Source organism: Gadus morhua, chromosome 10, assembly GCF_902167405.1.
Source record: "Gadus morhua chromosome 10, gadMor3.0, whole genome shotgun sequence".
NCBI classification, from domain to species: Eukaryota; Metazoa; Chordata; class Actinopteri; order Gadiformes; family Gadidae; genus Gadus; species Gadus morhua.
Window position 1 is genome coordinate 20,958,077 of NC_044057.1, and position 12,339 is coordinate 20,970,415.

The following is a 12,339-nucleotide window of genomic DNA, read 5'->3' on the forward strand; positions in this document are numbered from 1 at the left end:
AGTTCAAGAATTAGAATATTTTTGTTTAATCCCTGGGAAGGGTATGTGTCAAATGGTTTAAGGCCAACTGTTGTATAAACCTGTCCATTCCTGTATCCAAGTGGACCTAAGAAGCTTAAGCTACATTATGTTTTTGTTGAGATCAACACTGGAAAAAGAGTCAATAGATTGCATGTGCTAATGGATAATAACAGCCATGTCACATCTCTTTGATATGATTGCCCTGTAAAAGACCAAACAAATTTAAAAGTTTATCAACAAAACACAGCATTCTCTTGTAATTCAGATTAGGTTATTTATTATCGAGTCTGCGGCGAGACCAGAGCAAGGCGAAATTATATGCAGTAAAAAAGGCATTGTCTGCCCAACAGTCATAGTGAAGCATTAATCCACAGGCACTAGGCATGGAGTTGTGGTAATACGGGTGCAGGGCTCTCAAGTTTTGAACTGAGTTCAGAGTGAGATTTTGTTGCAGGCGGCAGGGGGGTAGGGGGGGGTACATATTAATACGAGTCTGCGTACAAATTTGTCCACAGATATGGGGACTAATGTATGATAGTAAGCATTATTGGCACTTAACACTAATATTCAGAAACACCACTGCCTCAAAAGGATATTGGCCTAAGCAACACCAGTAGAGGCATATACTTTTCCCTGAACTTTTAAACGTTGCAAACGTGCAAAAACATAATTATATATTTATGTGGCATTCAGTCCAATGCTTAAAATATATCTGTGGCATTCAGTAGGCCAATGCTGTGGTAAAGTGTGTAAAGTATGACCCAGTGTTTCTTTCTGTTCAATAGATAGAACTTTATCAATCCCCTGTAGGAGAAAGGTGTTAATGTTTGTCCCTATAAAACAATAATGGTAAAAAAATACAAATACAAAAACATGACGGTAACTCTAAAGTCAAACCGTCCAATCAGAAGGCTCTACTTAACCACTCCCCCTACCCATTTCCACCAATGCAAAGCGTGTGCATGGGTTGAATTGCGCGTGTCTCACGCCGAATGCGTGAGACTTGAGAGCCCTGACCCCTGTGGGTGTATGCGCAAGAAGGACAGAGTACTCGCTCTTGTCCGATGCTAGCTTAATTTGGGCGTGTGGGGGTTATTCTGACGGTATGTCAGTATGTAAAAACAGTCTTTAGTTTTCTGTAACACTTTCCTCCAGGGGCTCCTCTGATGCAGAGGGCTCTGTGAATTCGGTCGAGAGGCCGTCGTGGTTCATGGTGACCGGTGGGAAGTCTTGCGGAGGGCTCGCAGCGATGGGTGATGTTACGGGGCCAGGCGATGAGCCTTGGCTGAGGGGGATCACTGACGGGGATTGGTCATCGTGGCTCGGTGACATTGCCCCTGGCATGCCAGTGTACTCTTCATCGTCACGTCCATCAGTGATCTCCTTCGCATCGCCATCATCGGGCTGAGGTAGACTGGCCAAGAGGTCCTGAAGAAGTCATTGTAGACCAATATAATGTATTGATCTTTTGCCTTTGTCTCGTACAAAATTGATTTAGGAACAATTACCCATAATTCTTACTCTATGTAAAACGTTTCAATGCAGACTTAAGGCAATATTTCTGTAAAATAATCAAGTAAAATAATATATACATGTCAAGCATACGTATCTATATCATGTACCTGCTGTGTCTTCAAATCATTGTTCTTTATAGCATTGACCAGACTCTTAGTGAACTCTTCAAGCTCCTGGTACTTCTGTTTTTGGTTCTCTAGCTCACTCTCTAGGAACTGCACCTCCTCGTGCTGGAATGGACAAAGTTGGAGACGCACAAAATAGTGAATCACTGTGCGGGGGAGACTGCATTGCTTTCAATGAGTGTTATATGTACGAATGTGCTGGCACCCACATCCATGCGTAAGAGTATAATAGTCTAAATAAATAATGTGCTTTTCATGTGGGGAAATACGATCTCTCCGTAAATAGAATATTTTGAGTCTTATAAGCACAATATAATATTATAATATTAGAAAATATAGAATATTTTGAGTCTTCCTTTTATTGTAAAAAGGAATTTACAATATTTGTTTTGAACATAAAATGCATGGTACTTTGATACTCGAGTAGGTAAGATAACTATTTTTTTTTTTTAACCAGGTTAAATATTATTATGGTTATAAACATACAACAACATAGGACTAAAAAGGAGAACATTTTAGTATTTTGTCATTTACCTTGAACTCCAAAAGGTTCTGCATCTGCTCCATGTCTGAAGGCATCATTTCAATGACATCTTCCTCATCTTCATCAATGATCTCTATTTTCTGTATACCAAAAAAACGGATTATTATGGGGGATACGTTTGAAAGGAAAACATCAATGTTTTTTCCTTTCATTTGTGTGAAAGCTACACTCGCGGGTTTCCATCTTCCTTCACAACTGCTACGAGGCAGGTATACCACTTTCAAATTGTAACTGAATCAGGTCGAGTATCACCCTCAGCATGTGAAAGTGTAGCAAATAAACATTAAACAGCATGGATACCAATTACATGGGTATAAACAGGATAGAAAGTGTTTAATCTATTAAACAAGTGAGATTATTAAATATAGTACGCGAAGGACAACACTATACACACTATGACAGTGCAGTAATACATTGAGCATTTTGGTAATGTATTAGAAGAAAAAAATTGAATAAGTTCAGACTATATGCACACAATATATTCCAATTTAAACTTGGACTTAAGATCTCAATTAGTGCTTGTTTCATGAACACTATCCACAGGTTCCACACAAATCGTACCACATCGTTAGCCAAGGGACAAGGGTTCGAGATGCCGCTACCATCCTCTCCTTCTCTCTGGAAGGAATCAGCCAAGCCATCTAGCGGAAAAAGCAAAGGATTAGTGTCCGAATCAATTATTAATCATTTAAGTCTATAGCCGATTTGTTATCTGCATCCTCACCTTCAGACAAGCAGAGAGATCCCTCGTCATTCAACTCGTCTCCCAGTTCGGGCGTTCGAAGAGCTTCCTCTTCGGGGGTGAGGGACAGGGACTGGTCTCCAGGAGAAGAGGTAAATACAGCTGGCCCGTCAGTTGGTGGAGGGATTTCAATACCCATCAGCCGGCATTTTCTTCGTCGGTTGCTGATCCATGTCTACCGAAACGAAGAGCAAGTCAAACGGATCACAAAGAGCCATAGACTTTAAACAACAATTTCTACACTTTTCTTTCTGTCTTTTATTGTATCATCTAGCTCTGTTTTCCAAACAGAGATGGATCAAGCAATTGTGTGCTTTTTATATTTAATTGTTTTTCATAGTATGCAATGCTTTCTTTCCCGACTGGTCGATATGAAACTAGTCAGTCAGTCAGTCTGACATTAATTCACCATCCATAACACCCTTTTTTATGTTGCAGACTGTGCTAGAGAACTAGTGTGCCACTAACCTTGACTATCTCAGTGTCCACGTTGAGCTGGTTGGCTGCGGCGGTGATCTTCTCCCTGCAGACAAACCCAAGGCTGGTCATGCCCCTGTTCCAAAAGCGCCTCAGCTGGACGAGGTCGCCGTCGCTGAACTGGGTCCGATCCTGGAGCTGAACAAACAAACCCCTTTGTGTTACTACCGGTACTAGTACCGTGACCCTACGTAGAATCCATTTATGTTTGAAAAGAGACAACAGGGCAATAAGTGAAGTGCATACAACCATGCGGGGACAAAAAAAATTCTAACCCTTTTATATTGATAAAAAAAACCAAAAAAAAAAACAACAACATTCAATCAAGGTTGGACCAAACGTTACTCACTGTTCTCTTTCTGGAGTTGCTGAGGTGCAGCCACACTGCAGACCCACTGAACGAATTCTGCCCACATGAGTAAGTTAGTAAGACAGGGAAATAACACATGGAATGGTAATACGTTGAATTCGGTGCAGAAGAGACCTGCATGAGCAATGCAGCCCAGACTGACCGGTGAGCTGCCATGCCTTGAGAGTGAGGTCTGAGGTGTGGTGGAGTAGCTGCCTTGAGAAGCGGCGTTGCTTGGGTGCGGTGGAGGTCTGTAGTTCAAAGGAGGGGTGGGGTTGCCTGGTTTATACCCCATCACTTCATCGTGGGACAGGCTGGTTGAGGTCTGCTCCATGCGGGTATGGGACTGAGCGGACATGTTAGCAAATTCCGCCTCCTGTTGCCATTCGTCTTCCTCATTGCCCGTCTCCATGGCGATGGAGAAGTAGCCCGCCGCGTCGGGGGATCGGGAAACCGCCTTACGATTCTCCTGGGAAGCGGTCTTCGTGGAAGCCGTCTGAGATGGCCTCAGAGCTTCGCTGTTGGCTCTTCCTGATAGGGTGAAGACCTGCTGGATGCGAAGGGTGTGGTCGGAGGGTGACGTAGGTGTGGGTGGGGTCGGGACCGTGACCCGGGCCCTTGGCAGGGCAGGCGGTTGAGTGAGGGGGCTGGAGTTAGTTCGGGACTGCGACCTGGGCTGGGATTGTAACGAAGAGGACCAGGGGCGGCTTTGCACCGAACCATACTGTCTAGCCCAGCTGTTGGGCACCGGTTGCGACCCCGACACCGACCCTGAACCAACAGCCGATGCAGAAAGGGAGAGGCCCGCCTTGCTAGCCGACGTATAGGTGGAGGGTCCGGGTGGAGATGTGAGGGACGGGGGCTTGGACGGGGGAGTAACCAGACGCAGGGGAAGGGGAGAAGTGCTAGCATGGGCCCTGATGTGGACCGACTGAGTGAGAGGAAGAGGCGGTTTGTTCTGCAGAGCCACGGTGGTGTCCATTTGAGTGGGCGGAGGCAAGGGTCTTGGTCGGGGGCAGGGGGCCGGGTTGAGGGAGTAGATCCCAGTAAGGATGACATCATTGTTGTTATTGTTGTTGCCACTGCCGAGAGGAGAAGAAGATGAATGAGACGAAGACGAGAGGGAGGAGGGGGGGAAGGAAGAGGACGGAGGAAGAAGATGACCTCTGCTCTGGATGCTCCGTGCGGCAGGCAACATGGTTCCCGTGATGAGGGGCCCTCCTGCCAGGCTGTGATTGGATAAAGATCCCCCTACCAGTGCGTGATTGGATAAAAGACCCCCCAGTTGTCCATGATTGGATGAGGTATGAGGCATGCCTCCATTCTGGTCCGTCTTAGAGGCCAGTTTACGCCTTTTGTTTCCCACCCAAGTCTGAGAAAAGTAGAAAAAAAGACCCTCTTAGCAGTAATACAGAAAAATTGATACGATTAAAAAAAAATTGATACGATTAAAGCACATCATAATTACTCATGACTTTGTGCACGCTTCACAATTTCCCCTGGGAAATACCTGGCTCACAGTATGCACATTCCCTGTGGTAATACACAGATTTATGAAAAAAGGAAACCGGTGCAACACAAATCATAGGTTCGAGACCCATAATCATGCGTGGACCACACGTGCACGCATAGATACAGACAAGCACACATAGAGAAACTCACTAAGTTTATGGGCCTACCCGCACCACGCTGAAGTCCAATTTGGTCTCTTGAGCACATTGCAGAATTAGCTGAAAGCAGGCCTTGCTCTGGTTGGTCATTCCGTTGTCATAGTAACGCTCCAGTACTCGCTGTTGCTCAGTTGTAAATACAGACCGCAGGTTCATCTGTATTGGTACAATGTGGTTTGATAGCATTGGGCAAATTGTATGCAATATGTCGACTACACTGTCATCAGTCACCTAGCAGATAATGACAGCATTTTTTCTATCATTGAATAAATGACATAGACATAGAATAAATTATACAACTACATGGATAAGACACTACTACTACTACTACTACTACTCGCTTAACTATGCCTCGTAAATTCTTTAGCATTATCTTATCAAGCTCAATGATAAACAACAACATGACCGAGGAATATGAAACTGAGAAAAGCAACAGCGAGGTTCCAACACCAATCTTTGTTTTGCCTGTTAATAGTAGAACTATAATTTCAGTTTACTTTACCATCGGCAGGCCATGCCTGTCGGTCCACGAGTCCATTGTGCCACTGGTGGGGAAGGGAGCAGCCATGTCAGCTGCAGCCCCTCTCTTGTTTGATTAGAGAGGTGCAGTCAGGTGGTGCCTGTCATCCTGGCTCGTTGGACATCCTGGGAGCTGTGGCTGGACAGCCCCCAAACACAAGGAGGTGGTGGTGGTGGTGGTGGTGGTGGTGGTGGTGTTGGAGAAGGCAGTGGTGATGGCGGTGGTCCAGGGTATGCAAGTAGTCTGCTGGACAAGTTATTAAACTGATTAAAATCAGATCAAGCAGGTGCAATCTGGTTATCGAAAGCCCAATAGCCTCGAGAGCCACTCAAAACAAGCGGCCGTGAGGTTTGCCACTCATTATGTGTTTTTTTCCTGGAACAGAATTGGCTTCCTTACTAAATATGCTGTTGTTGTTATTCTTGACCGTGTTAGAGGAATTCTGGGAAATTATACTTTAGTAGATCCATTAATGTCTGAAGATCAACCCTGCTATTTTAAATGTTAAAGTCAGAACAAACGTGTTATTATGCTATTATACTTTTCTTTATGATTGTCAGATAATCAGACATGCAAGAGTTTCCACAAAGGCATAAAATAGACGATCAGTGTAACTACTCAAAATAATTGAACATTACTAAAATGAGTTTCTAACTACACCAAGACGTTGATTTAGCAGTAATTATTGAATATCGGTTCATTAAGAATGGCAAGACAGAAATAAATGAAATTCGAACATTGTTTAAAAAAGTTATTGATTACTTGTTATGCACCGACTCATAATAGTATTGATATATGTTACACAAATATAAAAAATGTGTAATAACGTAGGTCTATAAATATTCCAAACGTCACAACCGCCAATGCAATGCAACCAATGAGCATCCGCCGTGAGTGTTATTTTGGCAACCTTAGTGCGCATGGCTATAGCCGAAATGGAAACATTCAATGACGAATTGGGAAATATAATGTGCTATGCCACAAGAGAGGCTGTCTTCTGCACAGCATCTTCAAAACTAGAGCCATTGCTAACGAATTGTCGTCATCGTTCCCGACCTGGAGCACGAGCGATAAACAAACTGGTCAACGCTGCTACAGCCATGGCCACATAGAGGAACCCATAGCTCGCAGGCCTATGCGGCCATGACTAGCCGTCTGGCTAACAGCAGCTAGCTCCCCCAATAGATAGCCAAAGTTTTCCGTCAAAACTAAAAATTCCCAACCACACAGTGGCCACTATTTCGGCTCCCAGTCTGCAGGCAGTAGAAACACAACTCCGTCGACACATTGTGACGTAGGAAAGTAGAATCATTCCCACGTACCTTGTTTGATGTCAATATCACGCGAACGTTGGAATTCAGCAGATTTCTTCACCAGTCCCCATTGCCAGACAATGAAATCAGAACGTCCGATCATCAATTCTAATCATGATTGTGACGTATTTAAGACAGGAGCCAATGGGAGCTCGTGATCACAATAGTGACACTCGCCAAAAGCCAGAGAACTGAGCAGCGCGCGGAGGTCCCGCCCATCGTTGACTTTGTGTGGGAGATGATTGGGAGGAAGAAGGGAGATCACTCCTTGCTATTTATCATGAAGATATTTCATGATATATTGAAATAATAATCCTAAGGACGATATATTTGTGAATAGTTGTAATACAAATATACTTTTAAACGCTAGATTTCTATAAAGATAGGCCTATAGGAATCCAGCAATGAGCCACGATACATTTAGACCTAAATGAATTGTTGTTTATATCACAATAGGGTAATTGCCATTTAAGAATCTCTATAAAGATATATCTGCATGTCTAGATTGGCCATTTAGACTACTTACTGAACATAGGCAAAACTATTGTACAGAATTGTGCTGAATATCATTTTTCTACTTTAATTAATATACCTGTTCATGTTTACTTTTTTGCAAATATGGCAAACACTTGTTTGTTATTATTTGTCGTTGTTGGATTCAGTTCACTCACGGCCCTATTTGTTCAGATCCCCATCATTGACTTTATTGTGGTTTGTTTAACAAACCAATAAAGACAGATTTCCCCAATACAATCATGCTTTTGCAGTTGTGTTTGTGTGTTTACTTTTATTTAGTCCGCCCTTGTTCTGAATTGTGATGATTCAACTTTTTCTCAGTGTTTAAAACACAATAGCTGAATGTTCTTGGGTTATGGGTTTACTTCCGCGTTTTGGAGTCACATTAGTTTCAGTAAGTGATAGCAGATGGTAGCGGATGATAATAGATATGGTTCCACTGGGGATTGAACCCAGGACCTTCTGCGTGTAAAGCAGACGTGATAACCACTACACTATGAAACCAGTTGCAACACAGTCCATGATTTTTATTTGTAATTTAATCAAACATGAAATACAATAAAAAAACGAATAGTTTCTTTAAAGTTTATAGCAAACTATTTCAAGTACTTTACACTATCATGGTACATCTTCTGAGGGTAGACACAATTAAATAACAAGTAAGGAATATGACGTCACTAATATTTCAGCTGCACAGCAGGGGGCACTGTAAACCAGAGTACAGCCACATTGCTCATACCATGGGTGATAGTGGTTTCCCGATGAACTCATAAAGCTAGCTTTTTTAAAACAAAAACACGGTTTCATGCTTTTTTTGGGGGGGGGGGGCTGTCATAGCCTTAGCCTATAGCTATGACACCAGATTGTAGCCTTTTCTGTTCCCTATTACCTACGGCACACCACAGAATGTTTCGCGGTCTGCCCTTTTAGCCTAGGCGACATAAAGACAAAAAAAATAATCATGTTCTCAACGTGATGTTTCATCCTGCGTGTCTGACCATGTGTGTCTGTGAGCGGAGAGTTGCTCAGTATGTGTTGTGCGTTGCACCATTCCCAGGGTCTGTGTGAGTGGTGGTGGCCCCTGTGATGCTGCAGCGTGCGGGCGGGTGGAGGAGAGGAGAGGAGAGGGGAGGGGAGGGGAGGGGTTGTGTGCTACATCCCTCGCGCCCACCGAATCCACTTCTCACAGTGCACGGATGCTGGCGGGAAGGCACGAGTAAGCGAGAGAGGCAGATCGAGGGGAGCGCGTGTGTGCGTGTGTGTGCGTGTGTGTGTGAGTGCGCGTGGATTGCACCACCGCATCCCGTTCACCGTTATGCAGGCGGCCGTGATCTGATGGGGAGAATTACACCGACTTTACATTTTTCGTCTTGAATCCATCCTTTACTATGCCTTTCCAGATGTGACTGACAGCTCCTTTTATGTCGTCATTGAGACCTGTGCCATTCATCTCGGAGAGACTGTGACACCATGGCTTTGGTTATGGAACCTATAAGTAAATGGACACCAAAGCAAGTACTGGACTGGATGAAAGGTAAATTAAACATGACGTGCATTCCTCATTGCAGGCTGGTCGAAGACGTTACGGTGGTCATCGTGGTGCAGGTGTGAGCCAAGGAGGGCCAGAGAGTGTGTGTGTGTGTGTGTGTGTGTGTGTGTGTGTGTGTGTGTGTGTGTGTGTGTGTGTGTGTGTGTGTGTGTGTGTGTGTGTGTGTGTGTGTGTGTGTGTGTGCTGCGCGCGCGCGTGTGTGCCTGCCTTCTGAATGCTAGTTGAAAACTGCGTGTTGTATTCGCCCACTGTGAGAGGCCTTCTGCGTGACTTTTTAAAGTATTTCGATACAATAATGCAGCGGTTTGCCATTGCAGTTTTAGGTAGGATTCGGCTAGTAGGGGCTCAGCATTCGGTCATCTAGGCTGCTAGATCGCACCCTTCGCCAAGTCTATAGGCTGCTGTTAAGGCTGCTGCCGCTGCTGCTGACTCCATCGGCAGCAGCCTATATGGAATGCCTCTCGTCAATGAATCAGAGAAAAATGGATGTTGTCTCTTGCCTTATGTTCAAGACACCGAATCCTAAACGTATATGCCTATATGCGACCTGCAGTGTAGACCGATCTATGCTCTCGTAATTGTGAGTGCGGGGCGACGTGTTTGAGTGCGCGTGTAGGCCAATGAGTGTGTGCGTGCGCGCGCGTGTGTGTGTGTGTGTGTGTGTGTGTGTGTGTGTGTGTGTGTGTGTGTGTGTGTGTGTGTGTGTGTGTGTGTGTGCGTGTGTGTGTGTGTGTGTTTGTGTGTCTGTGTGTGTGTGTCTGAGAGTAGGCTTATGAGAGAGAGAGAGAGTGTGCGTGTGTGTGTGAATTTCTGTACGTGCGTGAGCGCGTGTTTGTGATTAATGTAGTTAGCTGCATGCGCCCCCCGCCCCCCGCCCCACCGCCAGCCTTCAACATCCAGCACCACGGACAGCGCGCAGCTGGCTCCCATACAGAGGGGCTACTGCTGCACTGATCATTGGCGCCACGATCCTCTCCACCTTCCCCACCAACACACATGAATGAGTAATCAGCGACCGTACGTCGGGGTATCGGGAAAGCAACTCCCGGTTTAGACTAAACACTATGGCGAGTTGTGAGGGGCAATTGTATGCTAGGTCGGAGGGGTGTTTCTCATTGGGAAGCGAGGGGGCGGGGGCGGGGGCGGGTGGGGGGGATTTCATATCTTAGCTCGCTTGGTAGATTCCCCCTTGTCGACAGAGCACTTAATTCAGACCAAGGTGTGCTACGGTCTATTAAAGTCAAATAATGAGAATATACTTTTGGGATGCGTTGTGCTGTGATTTCTGATGACGAGCCTGGACTTAAAATTAGCAACAGCCAAATCGGCCCGCGGAGTGTCCTCCGATTTCCCTGAATTTTCACTCGGACGACATTATTGTAATGTTAGTGTGTGCCAGAGGCAACAATTTGAGCTCCATTAAAAAAACCACAGGGCTTGGTTGCTATCAAAGACACGACGTGTAGGGAGCACAAAAGGGCTATTTGAGTTTCTTGTTTGATGATAGATTGGATAACCTGTAGAGAAGTCCTATGATGCATGACATAACATGTAGGCCTATTTTAAGAAACTGACTTCTCCCCGGCCATAAAAACAATGAACATGCTTGCTTAAAAAAAATAGCATGAGCCACGACGGGATAGGGCTGAATGAAAAGTAGTAGAGTTATGGAGCTGCCGGGTGAGTCGTGACTTCTGAAAAATAGAGACACCGTGCCTTGAATAATGTCAGGGATATCTGCTTCTCTCACAGACTATCCCATGGCGTCCCCTCTTTACTCTTGGCTTCAAGGAAATGATAATGGAAGGCAAGGGAACGCATGGAGGACAATGGAGGCTCACTCATTGATATCGGCTGTCTTCAAGGGTCATTGACATGGGATTTTTTGGAACCCTAAAATACTTTTTTGATAAATATTTCAACTTTTATGCTGCTTGCCGAACCCATTTGGGGTTGCTGGAGTTCACAATATCAATATTATTTCATGAATTATGAATTATAATCACTCACTCACTCATGCACTCACGCACACACACACATTGCCCCAGCCACACACTCACACACAACCGTACCCACAGCCACACACACGCACATAGCACACGCTCACATACACATGCACTCTCTCTCTCTCGCTCTCTCTCTCTCGCTCTCTCTCTCTCTCTCTCTCTCTCTCTCTCTCTCTCTCTCTCTCTCTCTCTCTCTCTCGCTCTCTCTCTCTCTCGCTCTCTATCTCCCTCATGCACATGCATGCATGCACACACTCACGCACAAACTTGTGCATCTTCCCTTTGACTTCCTGCATAGGGCCTCAGTGGGCGGTGTGTTCAGATAAGCTCTGAAGGTCAATGGCAAAAGGCCAGCACCTTTTTAAACAGGCTTGTAAAAACACAAAATTCCTGGGCCCCCCGAAAGATCCTCTGAAACTCACCTCAGTGGCCCGAAAGCTTTTGGAGGAGGACCCTTGTGTTGGTAGGAATGGGGCTTGTCACTTTAAAAAGAATAGTCTGCCCATCCCGAGTACATTTTCACATTCAGAAAAAAGTTCTTGTCCATTAATGTGGTGACAGAAATTGGCCTTTGGCATGGGTCACATGTGCAACAAGATGAGCATACATTAAATGTGTACTGTCAACCTAGGAATTCTACAATAAGAAGGAGACAGATGCCAGTGGTGGATTATTATCTTTACCAAGAGTTTAAATGAAGACATGCATACTTTTGAAAAATCTGAATAGACATTGAGGTTTGTGTCTGTATTCTTCAAAAGATTCTGTGAAATATTAGTTTTTGAGAAACATAGCTTGGGAATTCTTGCACTGGATTTCAGATAAGAAATAATTCTGATGGATCACCTCTGTGATGTCAATGTATTCTTACAAATTATAATTCATGAACAATTAATCATTATAGCTAATCGATAAACCTCTTTGCAATGGCTTGTAATATATAATATGAAGTGTGTTAACTATCGTATATATTTAAGATTCTTAATTCACAA

At 44.5% G+C, this 12,339-nt stretch overlaps 2 protein-coding genes and 1 non-coding gene across 6 annotated transcripts in view; 1 reads left to right on the forward strand and 2 right to left on the reverse strand.

Moving 5' to 3' along the window:
* Positions 1-275: 275 nt before the first annotated feature.
* hdx (highly divergent homeobox) lies at positions 276-7,485 on the reverse strand. 4 transcript variants are annotated; one of them, XM_030368676.1, is made up of 11 exons: positions 7,286-7,464; positions 5,946-6,206; positions 5,453-5,599; positions 3,937-5,145; positions 3,774-3,830; positions 3,416-3,562; positions 2,930-3,122; positions 2,767-2,846; positions 2,196-2,285; positions 1,644-1,766; positions 276-1,449 (listed from the first exon to the last, which is right to left on the reverse strand). In XM_030368676.1, exons 2-11 carry the CDS (start codon positions 6,009-6,011, stop codon positions 1,150-1,152), a joined length of 2,412 nt encoding a protein of 803 aa, XP_030224536.1. In that variant the 5' UTR covers positions 6,012-6,206; positions 7,286-7,464; the 3' UTR covers positions 276-1,149. The 4 variants fall into 4 exon arrangements, with proteins under 4 accessions (XP_030224536.1, XP_030224537.1, XP_030224538.1 ...); XM_030368677.1 differs by having other exon boundaries at positions 1,117-1,449; positions 5,946-6,209; positions 7,286-7,485; XM_030368678.1 differs by having other exon boundaries at positions 1,117-1,449; positions 5,459-5,599.
* A 738-nt stretch (positions 7,486-8,223) lies between these two features.
* On the reverse strand, positions 8,224-8,296 carry trnav-uac (transfer RNA valine (anticodon UAC)). Its single transcript has one exon. It is a non-coding gene; the product is annotated as a tRNA-Val (tRNA).
* A 672-nt stretch (positions 8,297-8,968) lies between these two features.
* LOC115552913 (connector enhancer of kinase suppressor of ras 2) overlaps positions 8,969-12,339 on the forward strand; it is a 48,167-nt gene continuing 44,796 nt past the window's right edge. The window contains exon 1 of the mRNA XM_030369297.1: positions 8,969-9,326. Coding sequence (XP_030225157.1) covers positions 9,263-9,326 — 64 coding nt within the window. The 5' untranslated portion in view covers positions 8,969-9,262. The remainder of the gene's footprint in view (positions 9,327-12,339) is intronic.

Coding starts and splice junctions, on each gene's coding strand:
- hdx (XM_030368676.1), bottom strand. CDS start 6,011: ATGGCTGCTCCCTTCCCCACCAGTGGCACAATGGACTCGTGGACCGAC. Junction 3,563..3,773: donor GCAACTCCAGAAAGAGAACA/GTGAGTAACGTT, acceptor TTGTTTGTTCAG/CTCCAGGATCGGACCCAGTT. Junction 3,123..3,415: donor TGGACACTGAGATAGTCAAG/GTTAGTGGCACA, acceptor TCGTTTCGGTAG/ACATGGATCAGCAACCGACG.